The following is a 24,871-nucleotide window of genomic DNA, read 5'->3' as shown; positions in this document are numbered from 1 at the left end:
CCCCAAGACGACTGCACTGATACGTCCCCAGCGTATCTATAATTATTTATTGTTCCATGCAATTATATTATCATTCTAGGATACTTTTTGGGAGTTTATTTACCAACTAATATCATTTTTGAGCACTAACCTATTAACCCAGTGCCCAGTGTCAGTTGCTGTTTTCTCCATGTTTTTGGCTTTTCAGGTTTACCGTACCAAATGAAGTCCAGTTGACATGAAAGTTTTTTATATTTTTTCTGGACAAAAAGAAGACCTAGAAGCTTCGGGAGGAGACCAAAGTCCTCACGAGGGAGGCACGAGCCAACCAGGTGCGACCAAGGGGGTAGGGTGTGCCAAGTTGCCTCGTGCTCCCCTCGGCTGCCTCCTGGTGTACCTCTTCGTCCTATAAATTCGGATATATTCCAAAAAGCCTGGAGAGCCACCCGAAACACTTTTTCCGCCGCCGCAAGTCTCTGTTCCATCGTGTGCCCATTTGGAGCCCTGTTCCAGTGCCCTGTCGGAGGGGGATCAATCACAGAGGGCCTCTACTATACGTCTCCAACGTATCTATACTTTTTTATTGTTCCATGCTGATATATTGTCATTCTAGAAAACTTTTGGGGTATTTATTTACCAATTTATATTATTTTTTAACACTAACCTATTGACTCAGTGCCTAGTGTCGGTTACATTTTTTTGCATGTTTTCACTTTTCAGGTTTTCCATACCAAACAAAGTCCAATTGACCTGAAACTTTTTGGAGATTTTTTTGGACCAAAAGAAGACTAACAAGCATCAGAGGAAGGCTGGGGGCCACACAAGGGCCCCACAAGCCAACCCGGCGTAGCGTGGGGCGCTTTATTGGCTTGTGGTACCCTCGAGGCCCTCCCGACTACGTTCTCTCGCTTATAATTTGTCACATACCCTAAAACCCCAGATGCAGTGACGAAATACTTTTTACGCTGCTGCAAGTCTCTGTTCCAAAGGGAGGCCATCTGGAGCTTTGTTTCGGCACCCTGCCAGAGGGCGGTTGATCACACAAGGCCTCCTCATCAACCTTTATGCCCTCACGATGATGTGATATTAGTTCACCACAGACCTACATGTCCGTAGCAAGTACCTAGATGACAATCTCTCTATCCCTCTCTTGATATTGAATACAATGATCATCCCATCTTCGCTTTGATCCACATGATGTAATTCCTATTGTGTGATGCGTTTGTTGGGATCCGATGAATTGTGGGTTTATGTTCATATTATTCATGATAAATATTTGAGTCTTCTTTGAATACTTATATGATTCTTATGTGCATGACTATGATAGCTTCGTAATACTCTTTGATATATTGAAGTAGTTTGGCCAACTAGATTGATATTTCTTCAGTGAGAGAGGTGCGTTGTAGTTGGTTCAACCTGGCAAATTTCTATATCCCACTGATAGAAGGGGACACGATGCGTCTTTGTGTTGCTGCTACTAAGGATAAAACATTGGGGTTTATTCATATTGCTTGAGTTTACTTTGTCTACATCATCTCATTGTTCTCCATGCATTTCTCTGTTTTACTTAATATTCTAGATGCATGCTGGATAGCGGTCGATGAGTGGAGTAAAGGTAAAAGGTGAAGGCAGGAGTTAGCCTATTTGTTTATGGACGTGATGCCTACATACACATGATCATTGCTGTGAATATCGCATAACTATCCGCTTTTCTGTCTATTGCCCAACAATAATTTGTTTACCCACCATATGCTATTTTTCATGAGAGATGCCATTAGGGAAAAATATGCCCCCCAGGTCTATTCACAACATATTTACAAAACCTTCAATACCTTGTTGCCATTTACTTCTTTTTATTTTATTTTGCTATCTACAATTATCTACACACCTCACTCGCTTGCAAATAACAAGTACAAGGGGATTGGCAACTCTCTTGCCCGCGTTGCGTGCAAGTTGTTTGTTTTTTTGTGTGCAACCGCTGAAGACAATTGTGGTTGATATTCCTATTAGTTCGATAAAACTTGGTTACATAACTGAGGGAAATACTTACCCACATTGTGTTGCGATAACCCATTCCTCTTCATGGAAAACCCAACGCAGATCACAAGTATCACTCTACATCATCCGTTTTGCTCCTATGATGATGTGTGAGTAGTTCACCATAGACCTACGGGTCTATCGTTATTACCTAGATGGCTATCTCTCTCTCTCTCTCTTTCTTGATCTTGAATACAATGATCATCGCGTCTTTGCTTTGATCTATCCGATGCAATTCTTTTTTGCGGTGCATTTGTTGGGATCCGATGAATTGTTGGTTTATGTTGAGATTATTTATGATAAATATTTGAGTATCTGAATTCTAAATATGATTCTTATGTGCATGGTCATTATAGCTTTGTAAATCTCTCTGAATTACTGATTTGGTTTGGACAAGTAGATTGATCTTTATTTAGTGAGAGGGGTGCATTGTAGTGGATTCAATGTGACAGATTTTTATATCCCAGTGACAGAAAGGGGACAAGATACGTCTTTGTATTGTTGCCACTAAGTATAAACGATGGGGTTCGTTCATATTAATTGAATTCTCTTTGTCTCCATCATGTCTTCGTTCTCCAAACATTACTCTATTTTACTTATTACTCTAGATGCATGTTGGATAGCGATCGATGGGTGGGGTAATAGTAATAGGTGTAGGCAGGAGTCGGCTATTTGCTTATGGACATGATGGATGTATACACACGATCATTGCCTTGAATATCACATAACTATGCACTTTTCAATCAATTGCCCAACAGTAATTTGTTTACCCACCGTATGCTTACTTTCATGAGAGATGCCACTAGGGAAAATTATGGCCCCCGAGTATATTCACTTATAAGTTTAAAAACGCTACAATACCTCGATGTTCTCATTTACTTTTTATTTTATTTTGCAATTTACAATTATCTACTATCAACCACACTACTTACAAGCTTGCAAATAATGAGTCCAAGGGGATTGACAACCCCCTTGCTCGTGTTGTGCAAGTGTTTGCTCTTTTGTGTGTAGCCGCTGAAGACGGGGGTTGGTTGTTACTCCTATTGGTTCGATAAACCTTGGTTCTCTATTGAGGGAGGTACTTACTTATATTATGTTGCATCAGTCGTTCCTCTTCACGGAAAACCCAACACAGATCACAAGTATCAGTGTATCATAGACCACCATCGTTATCAGCCACACTCCACCACCAACCACACAAGCCATCATTTACCACCAATAGTTATGGTATCCAAGGTGACGCCTCTAAGGAGGTAGCGACTACATGATGTCGTCGTCACCCAACCTATAGCATGTGCATGAGTGACAGACTAGTTAGTGGCCTAGCGCAAGCTAGGGCCAGTTCTTCCCGTTGGTGCCCGCCTCGGTGGCCTGATGAGGCTCTTGGAGCTCTGGGCGGCGGCCAAATTTGGGAGGCGGCAGTTGGGACAGCGACGATGCGGTGCAATTCGAGGTGGTGACGTCGGGGCGACGATGGCTGTGCATGGGGGCGACGGAGCAGCAGCGGAGGGGCGGCGAGGGTGGTGAATCGGGACGACAGAAGCATGAATCGGGGTGGCAGAGTAGCGGCGGTGCAGAGGCACATGAGCGGCTATTTGAGGCGGACAGAAGAGGAGGAGCGACGGAGGGGATGGCAAATCGGGGCGACGTAGTAGCAGCGGTGGAGCGGCGGATGAGTGAAAGTGTGTTATATCGACTAGAGGGAGGTGAATAGGCGATTTTTACAAAGCATCGCTGAGGAATTTGCTAAGTGATGACATACTAGCAGCAAAATAAGTACTCACGTGCATGCATGGTAGAGCAGTAGCATAGTCATCATGATGAAGCAAAACATGCACATAGCACAGGTAGCCTGTAAAGAGGATAAGCAGGTGAAGAACAAGGTGATTGACGAATTTGGATCGAGGAAATTGAGGAAGTCATCAGTCAAAGTCTTCAAACATTATCAATCAATTTCACCAACGAGCACTTGAGGAAATGAAAGGGAGAGGAAATAGAACCAGGGGCTCGGCGAACACAATGATTTGACCCAGTTCCAACTACTGTGATAGTCACACGTCTGGTTTGGAGCAGCTTGGTATTTGAACCAAAGGACACACATTCCTTACCGTATTCTCCTTGAGCTAAGGTCACACAGACCTCACCCAACACTCGTGGTAAGTATTCAAGGTAGACTTCCAAACCTTCACAAACTCAGTCACCCAGCAATCCACAATTTCCTCTTGGATGCTCTAGACCATTGACGCCTAACCGTCTCGAAGATGCAAAGTCTTGAAAGGAAACAAGCGTCGATTTCATACAGTAACAATATCTTCAGTGATGCTCAATCACTATGGGTTTTAGGTGTTTGGGTTTTGGGTTTTTCCTCACTGATGATTTTCTCTCAAAGTCCTCGAAGGATGTGTTGCTCTCAAATGACACTTGTCAATTTCTCTCTGGGAGCAGCCAACCAACCAGTGGTTGTGGGGGCGCCTATTTATAGCCACGGTGCAACCTGACATGATAAGACATAAATGTCCCTAATGATATGACTGTTACGTGGATAATATATATTGGGACAGCTCGCGCTAAGCGCAGCAACGGTCAAAATTTCGAACTATGAAAGTCCTAAGTGCTATCATGTTCCTCACTGTAGGCAATTCGCACTAGCGAAATCCTAACTCCTATGTGAGACCAATTTCCTCGGAGATGAGAACAACATCGTCTCTGTCACTAAAGAATTCGACTAAACTGTAAGAGATTTCCAAAGGCTTCACTCCGAGGATTGGATATGTGTAGGCTTTGAGATGAGTATCACTTGGAAAATTTTTGTTAGTATTACCTCGACCCTCTTTAATAGTACGGTGTTCCTATGACTCAAAAGAAAGGAAATGAAACAAGAAAACTAAATTCTTCATGCTTCATAGTCCTCACATCAATATCTTCAAGGTCACACCAATTTCCTCACTTTAAAAGTCTTTAGGAAAACACCAAAGTCTTTACTTGAAGACATTCATTTTGAGGGTTCGACATTCTGCGGATATATCAAACTCCTAAGCGACCTATAGAGCCTATGTACACTCACAAACATACTAGTCCCTTAACCTATAAGTCTTCAATACACCAAAATCACTAAGGGGAACTACATGAACTTACAATCTCCCCCTTTTTGGTGATTGATGAACATATGAAGTTTAAGTACTGCGTTTGAGGAGTTTGATTGCAAGATATAGAGAAACTACCCCTAAAGATGTGCATATTTGAGGAATTTGCTTTGGACTGCAAATGCACATGGTAGGTTAAAATCATGGAGATCCCCCCTATATCTTGTAATCCATTCACGCATTTAACATATAACTTGAGGAATTTGAAATGCATGATGAAAAATGGTGTCTAACAAAATTCAGCATGTGTGCATGAATGAACTTGAGGAGATAAGCATGCAGAAAGCAGTTCAAAAGAGTCAGACCACCATCGGACTTAAGTCTACAACTCATTCAGACAAACACCTCAGAAGAGCGAGAGTTGTAAGTTAAACTCAAAAAACCCATATATGAAGACCCGCTTGAAGACTAACTCAAATTTGTCCCCCATTGTCATTAAGTGAAGAACAAGGGACGAAAATTTAGGACCAACGCCCATCATGAATATCATCTTGAAGGTGGTGGAGCAGCGCCATCGTTGTCGGGGTCGTTTGCCGATGCAAGGCCCGCAACAGTGTCGTCAAGGTCCTCAGCTTCATCCGTCGTGTGCGATGAAGAAAATGAGCTTCTAACCAACTGAGGGACTTTAACTTTCTTGAATTTCTTCAAAGGAGGCCATGACCAATCGAAGTTTTGCTGAAATTCCATCTCTGCAGGTTCTTCACGAGTCTTGAGATGAGATAGAATAGCCTGTGTGTGATCAAAGATTTCATGAGCGTAATAATGATTCTTCCTTAGAGAGTTATGTGTTACAGTCATATTTTAAAGAATTGAACCAAGATGACACTTTACCCAGTTGTGATTGTGCTCGATCTTCTGATGAAGACATAGAAGAAGCTCACAATCAGTAATCACACGAGGGGCAGAAGCATGAGGATTTTGGCCGGTGTCTTTTGCAGCAGAATCTTGGGAGACAGTGTCATCATTTGTGGAATATGGAGTAGGACAACGTAATTGACCATCTAAAGGAGGAGTGTCTTCATCAACAACAGTTTTCCTTTTCCGTCCATGGAGGAGAAAGTCTTCTTGATGACTTCTATCGGAGGCAGAAAGCTGAAATGATTCTGAAAATCAGCGTGATAGGGAATGGAAAACCTTGCTCGGATGAATTTCATGATCCAAGGAGCATAAGGCTTCAACTCAAATGGTGATAAGCTATATTGTCGAAAGTCCTCATGAAGAAATCATGAAGATTTTTGGGAATTCCGTGAATGATGTTGAACAACATATTCTTCATGATGCCAACAACGTCTTCTTCTTCAGAGTTGTGAACCTTGATTGGACTGAGGGTTTTTGGCAATATGCGATATGTTGTCCTGGGCACATACAACAAATCCTCCACATTGGAGGTGGTTCTTGGAGCTTGGCCTAGAGCCAAAGGCTTCATCAGCACTTGCATCAGATGAATTGGAAGTTCAGGTTCCTCATATATGTGTCTTGCGCCTTCCGATGGAATACCAAGTGGGACATCACGAAGCAATTCAGATGCTGGAGTAGTGTAGTGAGTGTCTTTAGTCATCCAGTCTAATATCCATGTGTTAATATCAGCGGCATCAAGAGAGATGTGCAAGGTTGCATAGAATTGAAGAATGAGCTCTTCATTCCAGTCACATATGTCAGCACAGAAGGTGAAAGAACAATTGCTTCCTAGGGTGGTTTTGATAATTGATCACAACACCATAGGAAAGCTTCTCATGATCAGCTAAGAGAGTTTCATGACGACTGTGAAGGTTACCATACTTAGACTGAAGACGTTGAAAATCATCAATCAGAGTTTGAGTCCGGTCCATTTCCTTGTTCAACAGGTCATCGCTTTTGTCTAACAGTTTTTGAAGCTTTTCAATAGCATTGTGTTGCTTAGTGGCAATATTAGCAAGTTTGGTGTAACTAGGTTTTTGATAATCATTAGGTTCATACTCACTTGAGTCAGAAGAGGAAGCATGTTTGAGTACCTTGGCACCTTTTTCCATGAAGCAATAGGTGGCAGCAGAGTCATCATCGTAGTCATAAGTATCGTTGACGATATCATTTTCTTCAATGTTGAAGATGGACTTGCCGACGAATGCGGTAGCAAGAGCTAGGATTACCACACCAGAGTCTGATTCCACCTCCTCTTCCTCCTCTTCCTCATATTACTCATATTCTTCTTCAAAATCCATTTCCTTGCCAAGAAGTGCTCGAGCATTTCTAGAATTGCTCTTCTTGTGCGATGAGGACTTTGAAGATTTCTTCTATTTCTTCAAGTCATCAGAACTATCATCCTTGTATTTCTTCTTCTTTGATTCCTTTTCCCAGCAAGGGCAACTAGCAATGTAGTGGCGGGACTTCTTGCATTTGTGGCAAGTTCTTTTCTTGTAGTCTTGTGATGAAGATTTTGATTTTTTTTCACATCACTTTTTGAAGATTTTCCAAACTGACCTCTTTTGTAGAACTTTTGGAATTTCCTCATGAGCATTGCTAGCTTATGACCAAGTTCTACAGGATCACCAACACTACTGTCAGATTCTTCTTCTTTAGATCGGAAAATTGCCTTTGTCTTCCGTGCACAAGACCTTCCATAGCTTGGCTCATAGAGATCTCTTTTATCAGCTTGTTGGAATTCATGAGTATTGAGCCTCTCAAGAATATCAACAGGATCTAGTGACTTGTAGTATCCACGTTCTTGAATCATCAAAACCGGTGTGTCCAATGAGGAACCAAGAGATCTCATCACTTTCTTCACCACCTCATGGTCGGTGATGTCAGTAGCACCAAGAGCCTGGAGCTCATTGGAGATATCAGTGAGGCGATCGAAGGTTTCCTGAACATTTCCGTTGTCGAGTATTTTCAAGCGGTTGAAGAGATTGCGAAGAACATCAGCTCGGGAGTCACATTGAGTTGAGACTCCTTCGTTGACTTTGGACAGCTTGTCCCAGCTGAGCTTCACAGTTTGCAAAGCACTCAGTCTACCATACTGACCTTTGCTTAGATGGACATATATGATATTCTTCGCTTGAGAGTCGAGTTGCTTGAATGTTTTCACATCAGCAGCGTTGATAGTGGGAGTGACAGAGGGAACACCATTTTCCACAACTTACAGAGATTGTTGTCAATTGCTTCAAGATGCATGCACATCTTGTTCTTTCAGTAGGGGTAGTCTTTCCCGTCGAAGGTAGGACAACCCGTAGAGACCTTGATCATATATGCAGTCGGCATAACTAAAACTCCAGGTGGATAAACTAAAATCACACAGAACAAGGGAATATCTTGCTCTGATACCAATTGAAAGTGCGTTATCCCGACTAGAGGGGGTGAATAGGCGATTTTTACAAATTTGTCACCGAGTAGTTAGTACTTGAGGAATTTGCTAAGTGACAAAATACTACCAGCAGAATAAGTACTCAAGTGCATGCATGATAGAGCAGTAGCATAGTCATCATGATGAAACGAAACATACACAGAGCACAAGTAGCATGTAAACAAGATAAGCAGGTGAAGAACAAGGTGACTGGAGAATTTGGATTGAGGAAATTGAAAAAGTCTTCAGTCAAAGTCTTCAAACAGTAACGATCAATTTCATCAACGAGTACTCGGGGAAGTGAAAGGGTTGAGGAAATGGAACCAGGGGCTCGGTGAAGACAATGATTTGATGACCGAGTTCCAACTGTTGTGAAAGGCGTACGTCTTGTTTGGAGCGGCTTGGTATTTAAATCAAAGGACACATAGTTCCAGGACACACAGTTCTTACCGTATTCTCCTTGAGCTAAGGTCACACAGACCTCGCCCAATACTCGTGGTAAGTCTTTAGGGTAGACTTCCAAACCTTCACAAACTCGGTCACCCGACAATCCACAATTTCCTCTTGGATGCTCTAGACCAGTGACGCCCAACCGTCTGGAAAATGCACAATATTCAAAGGTAACAAGCGTCGGTTCCACACACGAACAATCTCTCCGGTGATGCTCAACCACTATGGGTTCTAGGTGTTGGGGTTTGGGTTTTTTCCTCACTGGTGATTTTCTCTCAAAGTCCTCGGAGGATAGGTTGCTCTCAAATGACACTTGTCAATTTCTTTCTCGGAGCAGCCAACCAACTGGTGGTTGTGAGGGTGGCTATTTATTGTGAGGGTGCAACCTGACATGATAAGACATAAATGCCCCTAATGATATGAACGTTATGTAGATATGATATATTGGACAGCTGGCTCTAAGCGTAGCAACGGTCGGAATTTCGAACTATGAAAGTCCTCACGGCTACCATGTTCCTCATTGTAGGCAATTCGCACTGACAAAAACCGAACTCCTGAGTCAGACCAATTTCCTCAAAGACTATAAGAACATCATCTCTATCACTAAAGAATTTGACTGAACTGTAAGAGATTTCCAAAGGCTTCACTCGAAGGATTGGATATGTGTAGGCTTTGAGATGAGCATCAGTTGGAAATTTTTCTTTAGTATTACCTCAACCGCTTTAACAGTATGTTGTTCCTATGACTCAAAAGAAAGGAAATGAAACAAGAAAACTAAATTCTTCATGCTTCATAGTCCTCGCATCATTCTCTTCAAGGTCACACCAATTTCCTCAGTTTCAAGGTCTTTAGGAAAACATCAAAGTCTTCAGTTGAAGACATTCATTTTTATGGATCGACATTCTTCGGATATATCAAATTCCCCAGCGACTTATAGAACCTGTGTACAACCACAAACAAATTAGTCCCTTAACCTATAAGCCTTCGATACACCAAAATCACTAAGGGACACTAGATGCACTTACAATGAGCATCGATTTGAGGCGAAGAGAGGAGGAGGAGCGGCGTAAGGGCGGCGGAGGAGCGGCGAGGGTGGCGAATCAGGTCCGCTCCTGCGCGAATCGGGCGACGACATGGAGGCGGAGGACGGATTGGGGAAATTGGTCATGGTGGCGGCTGCGACGAGGTGGGTCAGACCATAGGCGAAAGCAATGGCGAAGCAGGCGGCGGGGCCGACCATGGCTGTGGCGGGCGGGTGGGGGGATGCGAATAGGTGGGAGGTGGGCAGGCGGCAATCGCGCAGAAGCCAACTAAAGGTAGTTGGTTGGTTGGCACGCGGTTGACGTTTTTATATCTCGAGTACGTGGAGATGCAAATTTGCATTACGAGGTGTTGTATTTTACATCTTCAGAAGGTGAAGATGTAATTTTTTTGCGTCTACATCCTTTGTTGGGATGATTTTTTGAACCTCAAAAAATGTAAAAGTTAATTATTTTTACATTTACATTTTCTAGTGGAGATGGTTGAAGAGTATACTGCTTTAGTCCTTGTTTGGAATCACAATAGATTATGATAATCTGGATTATGAAGATAGATTATATAATCAGGTTTATAAAAATAATCTAGATGAACGTGTTTGAATGACAGATTATATAAACTGTAATCCAGGTTTTTACATTGCTCCTTGTTTGGAATCACAATAGATTATGATAATCTGGATTATGAAGATAGATTATATAATCAGGTTTATAAAAATAATCTAGATGAACGTGTTTGAATGACAGATTATATAAACTGTAATACAGGTTTTTACATTGCATAATGACTGTGCGCGTGCTGAGGAAAAAAGAAAGAGAGTGACGGTGACAAAAAATAGTAATTACCTCCAACTTTACAAGGATAGTGGATCATTAGCAATCCATAATCTAGTTTTATATGGGATAGAGTAGATTGTGAGTTTTATAATTTGTCCGTCTAGTTTTTATAATCTATAATATGATTTGTTCTGTTTAAAGACATTACAGATTATAAAAGCTGAATTATATTGGTTTCGCCTTAGTTGTAGTTGGTAGAAGTGTGAAATATTCCTATGCTATAGAAAGCGATAACACCTGCCAAAAAAAAAGTTCACATCAGGACCGACACGGCAATGGCCTACGGAAGCATACATCATGTACGGCGTTTCTTCCTCAGTGAAGCCGATTGTTGAGGCTTGTCTGCGACACAAGTGCCGGAGATAACGGTGTAAGGGGGCAACCGTGACTCCCACACCAGCTCAAACTTCATCGGCAGAAGAACAGAGCCTGCTATTATATCTCCAAATGTCATCCTGGGGAGCTCACCCGGTCCGGAAGAGTCCCTTCCACTTGCACCGATCAGCAACGTGAATCGAAGCGAGGTAGCCCCCGACGGCGAAAACCTGGTGATATCCACGGTGCCGCCTCTGTCAAGAAGAGCTCTCGGGTGCTCGCCGAAGACGGACAGATTGGCCTCCATGACCGTTCTGTACAGCTTCAGAGCGCGGCTCCAGAACCGCACGTTCAGGTTGTTCCTCAGCACGCTCGAGTAGACGTTCAGATGCACGAGTGACCCCTCCATCAGCGCCGCCAGCTCCTTCCCTATCAGGGCCAGCCGCGGGTGGTCCGCCGGGTCCGAGCTCCCGAACGCGAGCACCTTGAAAAGGTAGCCGTATTCCTCTCGCGAGAAGCTGTTGATTCGGACGAGGTCTACGGTTCCAAACCTCGCCAGCGCCTCGAGCCGGCTCACGATCACCACCTTGCTTCCAACACCGGTGAGAGCTCGGAGCAGCGAGAGGAACCCGTGCCACTCCCTGTCATCCAATTCCACGTCCGACCGGAACTCGACGACGATCAAAGTCCTCACAGGAGGAGTAGTAAACCTGTCGCGGCCGATCCTCTGAATCTCGCATCCGTCGACGTGGAGGATGGAAGGGAAGCGGGAGCGGATCCGGTCGTCGGAGCAGACGCTCCACACCAGCGTCTTCTTGCCCACCCTGCGGCCGCCGATGATGGGCAGCACCGTGGGAGCCCCGAGCGGCGGGTGGCCATCCTCATCCTGCATCAAGATGTTGATGACCCGCTGCCTCTCGACCCGGCGGCCAAACATGAAGTTGTCGATGTGAAGGTAGCAGCTGTACGGGCTGCGGATCATGCGCTCGCAGCCTGCTAGCAGCGCGATGAACTCGGCCATCTCAGCAGAGGCGGTCTCCAGAGCTCTCAGCGCGGCCTGCACCTCTTTGCTAGCAGCTGCCCTGTTGAAACTTGTGAAATCCACCGAGCCTGACGCCTCCGGTTGTGCTCCGATCTGCTCCAGGGGGGCATGGGTGTCCAGGGCGTCGTACCCCCGGTACATGGCCTCCGTGAGCGCCTGGAGCTGCAGCAGCATGCGTGAGTTGGCGATGTATCGGCCCCCGGCCTCCTCGATGACGGTGTGGACTCTGAGCAGGAGCCGGCGCAGCGACTCCAGGTTCTCCTTCTTGCTCGGGCGTGCCTGGCCTCTGTACTTGCCGATGAGGAAAGACACGAGCCGGCCGGCCACCTCGCTCGCCACCGCGGAGACGGCGACCTCCATGGGTTTCCTTGCTATGGAGAAGGTGTGTCACAGCGAGACCAACACGCTTACATATACCTACGAGCATATGCGTGAGAGGCAGGACGTGGCGTGATTGTGGTGATCGACGTGGCGCCAGATGCAAGACCAGGACGCAATCCTCCATTATTGCTACGACTTCAATGGTGTTGACCTTGACCCCCCATCTTTTGACATGTGTCCTATGCCTAATGACCTTGGTACCTACTTACTTCCTCTGTACCACAATACTTAGAACTGGACTGGTTTTTCCCAACAAGTATTTAGATAGAGAGAGAGGGAGTAGTAGTAAACGAGAGATTCTGAATACTAAATACTGAAATAGCAGCTACACTTGCATTTTGAGCAGGCAAAACTATCAATGCATATATCCGCTTCACATCCTCAACAAGACATAATACTATCAAACCATACAAATGCGAGGATAATAGGCATAGAGGATATTTCCTTGTAATCATTCGACTTCTCTAAAGCTGGGGCAAAACCGAAGGTATCGAAAATATCTCAGAACACATTATCACATAGAATTCAGAGCACGATATCACATAGATGACTTTAAACTTATACGACTTACAGAACATGGGCAAAAAATAAACATGGCTTTTCAAGATCCATCTCAAGCTAGCTGACTAAGCAGGACCTCATGAAAAATGAATACCTGCTTTGTTGAACAGGGAGAGCAGGTACAAGAAATCAACTTGGCTCAGCTTGGAGGACCTCTTCTCTGCAAAATCACCTTGCTGCAATATACCCATAATCTTTTCTTTGAAGCTAGCACGGCCGTCTGCCGCGTTAGCGTCATCCATTTCCATTTCGTCATCCTCTCTCTCGTCACTCGTCTCCATGCTCAGGTCCTCGACCATATTGGCTAGCACCGCAACATCGTCTGGTGACATCTTCTCCTCACCCATTTCAGATTCTTGGGCAAGCTGGAGAGATTGCATTGTCTTGTAATTCTTCTCTAGCAACTCAAGGACGCGCTTCTGCTTGAAAAGGGAGCCCAGGGTTTTGTTTTTCCGGTTGAAACAAATCCTCACAAGTCCATCCCACTCTTTGAAGCTGACAGGAGGGAGGGGCTTCCTTGGCTCGATGCGCACAACTGAAGAATCTACCTTAGGCGGAGGCCTGAAGTTATTCCGCCCAACCTTCAGCAGATGTGACACACGAGATAAGAGCTGTACGTTCACTGACAGACGGCAATACAGAGTGTCTCCAGGCTGCGCTACAAGTCTCATGGCAAATTCACGTTGAAACATGATCACAGCACACCTGAACATCGGACGGTGTGACAGAAGCTTGAATGTAAGTGGGGACGATATCTGGTATGGGATGTTTGCCACGCAGATATCAAAGTACGGAAGATCACATTTAAGAACATCTCCTTGGATAACCTGCATGATGGTTCACAAGAATACTCATTTTTATTAACAATCGTTTGGTTCAAATTAGAACTGAAGATTCATGAAAGCGTGTGGACTAGATATAAGCTTGTTTGTTTTCTAATTTGTCTTCCCTTCCGATAGTCATCAGTTATAATCCAAATTTGCAGTTTACTTTTAAACTATGAATCATGCCCATCGTATCAAGACAATCTTAGTTCTCCTAACACACAAATACAACCCTATTGTAGGTGATCAGTCCTACAGTATTGTGCTACAATTATTCACAATAATATGCAACTGTACCTAGTAACTTTAACAATCAAGAATGTGGAAGTTGTCAGTTGGTGTAGACGCAAAACTCACTCATACAGGTATTGCTATTGCTCTGGGTTGACAGGAAGAATCACTATGTAGCACTTACTAACTCAGCTCCATGAGCCCAACATCATACAACCCTGAATTCCCCCAAAAAAATCAATCTCTGAGCAGTCTATTGCAGAGCAAGCACAGTAGAAAGCAGGTACTGCAGCATAGCACAAACCTAGTACTGAATTTTCTGCCAAAAACAAAATTTCCAAAGATACGAGAAAACTAGGAGCCACAAAGGAGAGGCATGTACCTTGAGGCGGGAGGAGAGGGGGTGGCCCTGGAACCGGCGACTGAGCTCGAGAACCATCCGCGGGTCGAGCTCGACGGCGACAACGGCCTTGACGCCGGCCTCGAGCAGCCGCTTGGTGAGATTTCCCGTTCCGGGCCCGATCTCGAGGACGGTGTCGGTGGGCTTGAGGCCGGCCTTGGCGATGATGGAGTCCACCAGCGCCGGGTTCCGCAGGATGTGCTGGCCCTTGGACTTCTCGAACGGGATCCCGCCCTGCAGCCGCGCGCCGCCGCCGCCTCCACCGCCACCGTGGCGCTTCTTTTGGATCTTGCCGCCGGCCATGGTGGTATTACTGTGGGGTATCCTGGCGCGCCTGCCTGCCTGGGGAGGGGGAGGTCTCGGCTAGGGTGAGGCGGCGGTCGGCTGGGGCGCGCGCGGGGAGTGGGCAGAGAGAAGAAGCGGCTAGGGTTTTCGGGGCGTCAAGGAAAATAAGCTTTCCTTTTCCTATTTTAAGTAATCGAAACAGGCCGGCACTGATGCAGCCCAGATGATAGGTCCATGAGGGAGAGACAGCTTTTTTTCGACCAAAAAAGGCCATACTGGATCTTCTTTTTTTCAAAATGGAAGGATTTCTGAAAGGGACGGTCAGTTAATTAATAAAAGAACATGCTAAAACCATCACAATACGCCGAGTGACACACACATGACACCCTTCACACAAACCTCAACAAAGAGGGCCCCGTCAAGATACACCCTTGCGTCTCATTGTCACCATTGCTCCCGAACACGCTTCGTTGCCCTTCCTAAACTCCGAGCGAGCGACTCCAACTTCACCGAAGACGAACGTCAACCCAACCTTCATCGTAGAGGTAATGTGGAAACACAAATCACGCCGCCCACACGACGCACAGTCCATGTCGATGAAGCTGCAAATCTCTCGAGGCCGTCGCCCCAACATCGAGTGCTCCGGCGCGCCCCGCGCACTCAACCATGACCTCCTTCCGAGGTCGCCGCCCCGACATGCCACCGCTCCCCCTAAGCAGCATTTTCATTACAAAAATGGAGTCACATTACAATCATAACATCCAACTACCCAGGTGGTAAACAATGTGTCTAAATCTCAACAATGTCACCAGCAAAAAAAAATACATCTTGACAATGTTGTTTTTGTGCTCGACTTGAATGAGTTGAACATGCTCTCCGATTTTGCCCATACGCTAGAGATTTATGGGATGCAACCAAGGATACTTATGGCATTAGGCTCACGTGCTATGGTTTCTTGTCCCTAAATTATGGTTGTTTGATTTCCTCACTCGTTCTTCGGATCACGATCGCACAGTTTTGGCAGTGACCTTTAGGCGCATCTAGGATGCCCGAAACTAGGCTAGGGAGAATCCTGGATATGTAGATAAATACGATACACTAAATATGCGACTAGGTGGACAAACTGACAAACACACGTCGAGCTAAATATGCTAGGCAACAAACTAATTAGCAAGCCTACAAGCATACAAAGCAAATTGAAGTGCAAGGAAAGGATTAACCACAGAGTGAGGCGAGGACGCGGATTTTATCCCTAAGTTCACGCTTCCTTGGACAAGAGATAATCTTCGTTTAGAGCGGTGTCGGAGCCAAAGCTTGCGGGACGCCATGAAAGGCTTGGTGTACTCTATCTCGAGTCACCCCAATGGATGAGCCTCGATCACTCGAGTTGGTCTTGAAGGTGACCACCACACCTTTACAAACGTCTCCGGAGCATCCCGGAAGAAATGAAGCATCCGGAGGAACCTCTAACCGACTAGGATCCCAAGCTCCAAAAGTAACATGTCAATGGTGGAAAAATATTATGGGGAACATAATTTTGGTTTGGTGAGAGTGTAGATCGAGTCTTGCTCTCCCATTCCGCAAAGTTTCAACAAGTTTGGGTGGAGGCATTGACAGTATTGAGCAAAATGAGGTGTAGTATGATACTTCTCCAGCGTATCTATAATTTATAAAGTATTCATGCCATGTTTACAACAATTTTATATGGTTTTGGTATGATTTGCAAGGAACTAACCCAGACTTACATTGTTTTTAGCAGAGCTACCGTGATATTTTTTTTGTGAAGTAATGAAAGTTCTTAGAATTGGATGAAACTTTTTGACGATTTTTTTGGAAGAAAAGAGAAATACTGGAGCAAAGAACCACGAGAGGGGGGTTGGTGCCCACTATGCACCAGGGCGCGCCAACCCCCCTAGGCGCACCCTGGTACCTAGTGGGCCCCTTGAGGCCCATCTTGACGTGAGACCGATGCCAAAAATTCCTACAAATACAGAAACCCCTAGAAATAACCCTAGATGAGAAGTTTCGCCGCCGCAAGCCTGTGTAGCCACGAAAAACCAATTTGGAGACGTTCCAGTACCCTACCGGAGAGGGGAAATCATCTTCGGTGGCCATCTTCATCGTCTAGGCGGAGGCCATGATGAGGAGGGAGTAGTACACCCTCGAGGTTGAGGGTTTGTATGAGTAGCTATGTCTTTAATCTCTCTCTCGTGTTCTTGAGATGGCACAATCTTCATGTATCACGGGCTTTGTTAATATAGTTGGATCATATGGTGTTTCTCCCTCTCTATCTTGTTGTGATGAATTGAGTTTTCCCTTTGAGATTTTGTTTTATCGGATTGAGTACTTTTATGGATTTGAGAGCACTTAATTTATGTATTTCCATGAATACCCGTGGTGACAATGGGGTATTATATTGATTCACTTGATATATGTTTTGGCACTCAACTCGCGGATTCCCGAGGTGACATTAGGGTAATGTATGCATAGGGGTTGATGCATGTTCTCTTCTTTGTTTCTCAGGTACAAATCTTGGGAACTCTTTGAGGTTCTTTGTGTTGGATTGAGTATTATGAATCTGAATTTGTTATGGTGTTATTTTAGTATGAACTCTTGGATAGATTGATCGGAAAGGATAACTTGTTATTTTAGTACGAACTCTTGGAAAGATTGGTCAGAAAGAATAACTTTGAGGTGGTTTCGTACCCTACAAACAATGTCTTCTTATGTTCTCCGCTAGATAGGAACCTTGGAGTGATTCTTTATCGCATGTTGGGGGATTTTTATGTGATCCAATTATATTATTATTGTTGAGAGATTGCACTAGCGAAAGTAAAAACCCTAGGCCTCATTTTCAAGCATTGCAATACTGTTTGTGCTACGTTTTAAGAATTGTTGCCTTGCTGTTCTTATTTATTCAGATTATAAAAATATATTTCTAGCATCCATATTATACTTGTATCACCATCTCTTCGCCGAACTAGTGTACCTATACAATTTACCATCGTATTGGGTGTGTTGGGGACAAAAGAGACTCTTTGTTATTTGGTTGAAGGGTTATTTGAGAGAGACCATCTTCATCCTATGCCTCCCACGAATTGATAAACCTTAGGTCATCCACTTGAGGGAAATTTGCTACTGTCCTACAAAACTCTGCACTTGGAGTTCCAACACGAGTCTACAAGAACAAGTTGTGTAGCAGACATCATAGTACTGGAGGAGCTCAACAAGACACTAGGGTTATAGGTTGGAGGTGGAAGAAGGGGCTTATATATAGTGTTCTTGGTTGGTGGTTTTTTTGCATGTTGGACCACGTGCGCATGGGCTAAGTCAGCTCCGTGCACACGGGGTGTCCAGAGACTTCACCACCACCCTGTGTGCATGGGTTGTCCATAGATTTTTCTATCACCCTGTGCACACAAGGTTCTAAAGACCCCTTGCGCACGGGGTGTCTAGAGAGTTTCTATTGATGCTCACTCGACACCTCGACAAATCACGCCACACACGGAATATAGATGGTAGGTTTAGGAGGGCTGGTGTATATGTTTTGAAGCATTCCCACATGATTCATCCATAATGACCTCTCTTCATAGTGCGGTTTTTCCTATGACTGGAATAGTATCAAAACAAAAACCTTCTAGTCTACGGTAAACCATGCCTTGAATTTTTTTGAATTGGGGGGGGGGGGGGGTCACACAACTCCAACATGATCTTGGTGGAACCAATATCCTAGGGTAACCTATACCAACTGATACTAGTTCCACTAACCACATTGTCAGCAGTCCAAAATATAATTAAGTGGCATATGCATTTTCATAGGATCATCAGGTAGAACTGATACGTGTCCAACGTATCTATAATTTTTGATGGTTCCATGCTATTATCTTGTCAAACTTTGGATGTTTTGTATGCCTTTTATATCTTTTTTGGGACTAACTTATTAACTCAGTGCCAAGTGCCAGTTCCTGTTTTTTCCATGTTTTTGACCCTTTTCAGAGGAGAATATTAAACAGAGTCCAAATGGAATAAAACTTCCGAAAAGATTTTTTCCGGAACAGAAGATACGCAGGGGTGTGAGAACCAAGGCAGAGGCCACCACGGGAGGCCACAAACCCCTAGGCGCGGCCACGGGGGTCGCGCCTAGCAGGCTTGTGGGCCCCCCGTGGCTCGTCTGCCCTACTTCTTCCGCGTATAAATCCCCGAAAAATCCAAAACCACGGGAGAGATCCACGAAAATACTTTTTCGCCGTCGCAAGCTTCTGTCTACGCAAGATCCCATCTGGGGCACGTTCTGGTGCCTTGTCGGAGGGGGATTCGGATACGGAGGGCTTCTTCATCAACACCACTGCCTCTCCGATGATGTGTGAGTAGTTCACCATAGACCTTCGGGTCCATAGCTAGTAGCTAGATGGCTTCTTCTCTCTCTTGGATCTTCAATACAAAGTTCTCCATGATCTTCATGGAGATCTATCCGATGTAATCTTCTTTTGCGGTGTGTTTTTCGAGATCCGATGATTTGTGGATTTATGATCAGATTATCTTTGAATCTTATTTGAGTTTCTTATGATCTCTTATATGCATGATTTCATATCCTTGTAATTCTCTTTGAGTTGTGGATTTTGTTTGGCCAACTTGATCTATGGTTCTTGCAATGGGAGAAGTGCTTGGTTTTGGGTTCATACCGTGCGGTGACCTCACTCAGTGACAGAAGGGGTAGCAAGGCACGTATCGTGTTGTTGCCATCAAGGGTAAAAAGATGGGGTTTACATCATTGGTTTGAGTTTATCCCTCTACATCATGTCATCTTGCTTAAGGCGTTACTCTAATCGTCATGAACTCAATACACTAGATGCATGCTGGATAGCGGTCGATGTGTGGAGTAATAGTAGTAGATGCATACAGTATCGGTCTACTTGTCTCGGATGTGATGCCTATATGTATGATCATTGCCTTAGATATCGTCATGACTTTGCGCGGTGATGACCCACAAGTATAGGGGATCTATCGTAGTCCTTTCGATAAGTAAGAGTGTCGAACCAACGAGGAGCAGAAGGATCTGACAAGTGGTTTTCAGCAAGGTAACATCTGCAAGCACTGAAATTTTCGGTAACAAGTAGTTGTGTGATAAGAATATTCGTAGCAAGTAGCAAGTAACAACGGAAACAACGGTGCAGCAAAGTGGCCCAATCCCTTTTGTAGCAAAGGACAAGCCTGGACAAAGACTTATAGGAGGTAAAACGCTCCCGAGGACACATGGGAATTTTTGTCAAGCTAGTTTTCGTCATGTTCATATGATTCGCGTTCGCTACTTTGATTGTTTAATATGTGGGTGGACCAGCACTTGGGTACTTCCCTTACTTGGACAAGCATCCCACTTATGATTAACCCCTCTCGCAAGCATCCGCAACTACGAAAGAAGAATTAAGACAAAGTCTAACCATAGCATTAAACTAGTGGATCCAAATCAGCCCCTTACGAAGCAACACATAAACTAGGGTTTAAGCTTCTGTCACTCTAGCAACCCATCATCTACTTACTACTTCCCAATGCCTTCCTCTAGGCCCAAATAATGGTGAAGTGTTATGTAGTCGATGTTCACATAACACCACCAGAGGAAAAACAACATACAACACATCAAAATATCGAACAAATACCAAATTTACATGACTACTTATAGCATGACTTATCCCATGTCCTCGGGAACAAAAGTGACTACTCACAAAGCATAATCATATTCATGACCAGAGAGGTAGTGAGTAACATCAAGGATCTGAACATATAATCTTCCACCAAGTAATCCAACTAGCATCAACTACAAAGAGTAATTAACACTACTAGCAACCTTACAAGTACCAATCGGAGTCGTGAGACGGAGATTGGTTACAAGAGATGAACTAGGGTTTGGAGATGAGATGGTGTTGATGAAGATATTGATGGTGATGAGTCCTCTCCGATGAGAGGAGTGTTGGTGATGACGATGGCCACGATTTCCCCCTCCCGGAGGGAAGTTTCCCCGGCAGGACGACCCTGTCGGAAGTCTAGATTGGTTCTGCTCAAGTTCCGCCTCGTGGCGGCGGCGATTCCTCCTGAAAGCCTCTTCATAATTTTTACTGGAACGAAACCCTTCTTGTAGCAAAAGAGGGGGGGGGCAGAGGGCCACCAGGGTGCGTGATACGTCTCAAACGTATCTATAATTTTTGATGGTTTCATGCTGTTATCTTGTCAACTTTGGATGTTTTATATACCTTTTATATCTTTTTTGGGACTAACTTATTAATTCAGTGCCAAGTGCCAGTTCCTGGTTTTTCTGTGTTTTTGACTCTTTTTAGATCTGATTTTGGAACGGAGTCCAAACGGAATAAAATCCCCGAAATAAATTTTTCCAGAACAGAAGAAGATCGGGGGACTTGAGGGCCAAGGCAGGGGGCCCACAGGGAGCCCACAAGTCCTGATGCCGTGGCCAGGGGGTCCGCAGCGACCAGGCTTGTGGCCTCCCTGGCGCTCCCCTGCCCTAGCTCTTTGGCCTATAAATTCCCTAAAATCCCAGAAAAAATCAAGGCGTCCACGAAACCACTTTTCCGCCGACGCAAGCTTCTGTTTCCGCGAGATCTCATCTGGAGACCCTTCCCAATGCTCTGCCGGAGTGGACTTTGGAGATGGAGGGCTTCTACATCAACATCATCGCCTCTCCAATGACTCGTGAGTAGTCCACTTCAGACCTACGGGTCCGTAGTTAGTAGCTAGATGGCTTCTTCTCTCTCTTGGATCTTCAATAGAAAGTTCTCCATGATCTTCATGGAGATCTATCCGATGTAATCCTCTTTGGCGGTGTGTTTGTCGAGATCCGATGAATTGTGGATTTGTGATCAGATTATCTATGAATTATATTTGAGTCTTTGTTGATTTCTTATATGCATGATTTGATATCCTTGTAAGTCTCTTCGAGTGTTGTGTTTTGTTTGGCCAACTAGATCTATGATTCTTGCAATGGGAGAAGTGCTTGGCTTTGGGTTCATATCGCGCGGTGACCTTTCTCAGTGACAGAAGGGGCAGCAAGGCACACATCATGTTGTTGCCATCAAGGGTAACAAGATGGGCTTTCATCATAGATTTGAGATTGTCCATCTACATCATGTCATCTTGCTTAAGGCGTTACTCTGTTCTTATGAACTCAATACACTAGATGCATGCTGGATAGCGGTCGACGTATGGAGTAATAGTAGTAGATGCAGAAAGTATCGGTCTACTTGTTTTGGACGTGATGCCTATAGATATGATCATTGCCATAGATAACTTCATGACTTTGCGCGGTTCTATCAATTGCTCCACAGTAATTCGTTCACCCACCGTCTACTTGCTTTCATGAGAGAAGCCACTAGTGAATACTACGGCCCTTCACAACTATCGTCTCCACTTTCACTTTTACTTTGCTTTGTTTCCTTTTTGCTTTCAGTTCTCACTTTGCAAACAATCTATAAGGGATTGACAACCCCTTCATAGCATTGGGTGCAAGCTCTTTGTGTTTGTGCAGGTACTTGTGACTTGACGCCATCCTCCTACTGGATCGATACCTTGGTTCTCAAACTGAGGGAAATACTTACTGCCGCAGTGCTACATCACCCTTTCCTCTTCAAGGGAACACCAACGCAAGGCTCCAAGGCCGCGGGGGAATCCTTTGCATATTTGCCAAGGAAGTCCCTGTAGGTGTAGCCAGCATCAGAAGGATTTCTTGCGCCGTTGCCGAGGAGGATCGCTTGCCGAGGAGTATCAAGACAAGAATAATCTCCCGTCAACACGCCTATTTCTGGCGCCGTTGCTGGGGAGAGATCAAGTCAAGATCTATCCAAGTAAGTGTCACAAACTCATCTCTTGCATTTACCTTTTTCGACAGTTGTCTCTCGTTTTCCTCTCCCTCACTTCACATTTGCCGTTTTCCTTTGCCTTTCTCCTTTGCCTTTTTCGTTTGCCTTTTTCCGTTTGCCTTTTTCGTTCGCCCTTTTCTCTCGCTTGCTTTCTGTTCGCTTGTGTGCCATGTGCCTTCAATATGCTTGCATCTTCGCTTGTAGAAAATCTAGTGATATGGATCCTCATCCACTTGCTAATCTCTTTAAGAGATCCAATTATGTTGATCCAATTGCTAGTGAGTTGAGTGCACTTGACTATCTTTATGGAGTTTTGCTTGAGATGTGTGAATCTGAAAATTGTGAGGAAGAAATTTATGAAGTGATTCACGAGGGCTCCTTGGATGAAAAGCATGATTGCAATGGTTTCACTACAAATTCTATTAGTGACAATCATGCTAAAAAATGCAAAACCCTAAGCTTGGGGATGCTAGTTTTGCTATGACCACTACTTATTGCAATAATCATGATTGGGGTGATAATCTTTCTTGTGATCTTGAAAATTTGTTTAAACCTCATGATGAATATGATATTTGCAATAATATTGAAAGTGGGTTTGGATAAGTCATGACTTTAGTTGATGATAATCCCACTATTTTTGAAGAGCGTCAACTTTGCATGCATGTGGATCATGAAAATAATATCCTATGGGATAGCTATATTGTTGAATTTGAATATGATCCCACATGTAATTGCTATGAGAGAGGAAAATATTTTGGTAGAAACTTTCATGTTACCAAATTACCTCTCGTTATGTTGAGATTGGTATTGTCTCTTTCTTCTTCCTCGCATTTGGTAACTATTGGTTGTCTTGCCAATTTGTTTCCCTATAAAATGCCTATGCATAGGAAGTATGTTAGACTTAGATTTCATCACCTTATGCCTAGCTAAGGGCGTTAAACAATAGCGCTTGTTGGGAGGCAACCCAACAATCTATCCTTTTGTTTCTATTTTATGTTTTCCACACTTTCATAATTCTATTATGATTGTGTTTTTTTGTGTGTTTCTTTTGCATTTGTGCCAAGACAAACCGTTATGATTAGTCTTGGGGATGATCGTTTGGTCATGCTGGAAAAGACAGAAACTTTCTGCTCACGAAAAGAATTTTCATTTTTTTTCTGTAAAAGATTTTGAGTTGATTCTTTTTGCTTATGATTGCTACGCAAATTATTAAGACTGTCGTAATGTTTCAGAATTTTTGAATTAACAGAAGTATACGAAGTATACAGATTGCTACAGACTGGTCTGCTGTTAACAAATTCTGTTTTTGTTGAGTTGGTTGCTTATTTTGATGAAACTATGGATAGTATCGGGGGGTATTAGCCATGGAAGATTGAAAATACAGTAACCCAACATCAACATAAGTAGAATTTAAGTTTGCTACAGTACCTAAGGAAGTGGTGGTTTGCTTTCTTATACTAATGATATCACGAGTTTCTGTTTAAGTTTTGTGTTGTGAAGTTTTAAAGTTTTGGGTGAAGTTCTTATGGACAAAGAGATAAAGAGTGGCAAGAGCTCAAGCTTGGGGATGCCCAAGGCACCCCATGTTGATTCAAGGATGCCGAAAAATCCTAAGCTTGGGGATGCCCCGGGAAGGCATCCCCTCTTTCGTCTTCAATCCATCGATAACGTTACTTGGGGCTATATTTTTATTCACCACATGTTATGTGTTTTGCTTGGAGCGTCTTGTATCGTAGGAGTCTTTTATTTTTGTTGTGTCACAATCTTCCTTGCTGCACACCTAGAGAGAGAGACATGCACTCACCGTGATTTTGTCGAGCTTCACTTATATCCTTTGGTTAGACAATTCAGCTCACATGTGCTTCACTTATATCTTTTGAGCTAGTTGATTTTGCTCTATGTGTTTCACTTCTATCTTTTAGAGCACATCGATGCATGGCTTGGTAGTTGGCTTATACTATGAAAGTAGTCTCAAAAGGGGTAGTTATCCAAAGGGATACGAAAACTTCCACCTTCATGTGCATTGAGTAGTTAGAGAAGTTTTATTCATCTCAATTAGTTTTGAGTTGTGGTTGTGGCAATATTGAAGTTATATTAGTAAGGTGTTGTGGATCTAGAAGACTTGTGTTGAAGTTAGTGATTCACGTAGCATGCACGTATGGTGAACCGCT

The 24,871-nt window shown here is 44.0% G+C and overlaps 2 protein-coding genes and 1 pseudogene across 2 annotated transcripts; all 3 read right to left on the bottom strand.

Annotated features, from left to right (window-relative positions):
• Positions 1-7,060: 7,060 nt before the first annotated feature.
• On the bottom strand, positions 7,061-7,869 carry LOC123413317 (annotated as a pseudogene).
• A 3,007-nt stretch (positions 7,870-10,876) lies between these two features.
• LOC123407874 lies at positions 10,877-12,561 on the bottom strand. The gene has a single exon (XM_045101111.1). It carries the CDS (start codon positions 12,514-12,516, stop codon positions 11,095-11,097), a length of 1,422 nt encoding a protein of 473 aa, XP_044957046.1. The 5' UTR covers positions 12,517-12,561; the 3' UTR covers positions 10,877-11,094.
• Positions 12,562-12,977: 416 nt separating this feature from the next.
• Positions 12,978-15,031, bottom strand: LOC123407875 (ribosomal RNA small subunit methyltransferase). Its single transcript, XM_045101113.1, has 2 exons — positions 14,536-15,031; positions 12,978-13,925 (listed from the first exon to the last, which is right to left on the bottom strand). The coding sequence occupies exons 1-2, from the start codon at positions 14,854-14,856 to the stop codon at positions 13,176-13,178; spliced, it is 1,071 nt and encodes a 356-aa protein (XP_044957048.1). The 5' UTR covers positions 14,857-15,031; the 3' UTR covers positions 12,978-13,175.
• Between the last annotated feature and the right edge of the window lie 9,840 nt (positions 15,032-24,871).

Source organism: Hordeum vulgare, chromosome 7H (assembly GCF_904849725.1).
Source record: "Hordeum vulgare subsp. vulgare chromosome 7H, MorexV3_pseudomolecules_assembly, whole genome shotgun sequence".
Classification (NCBI taxonomy): Eukaryota; Viridiplantae; Streptophyta; class Magnoliopsida; order Poales; family Poaceae; genus Hordeum; species Hordeum vulgare.
This window is presented reverse-complemented; position numbering and strand designations above follow the sequence as displayed.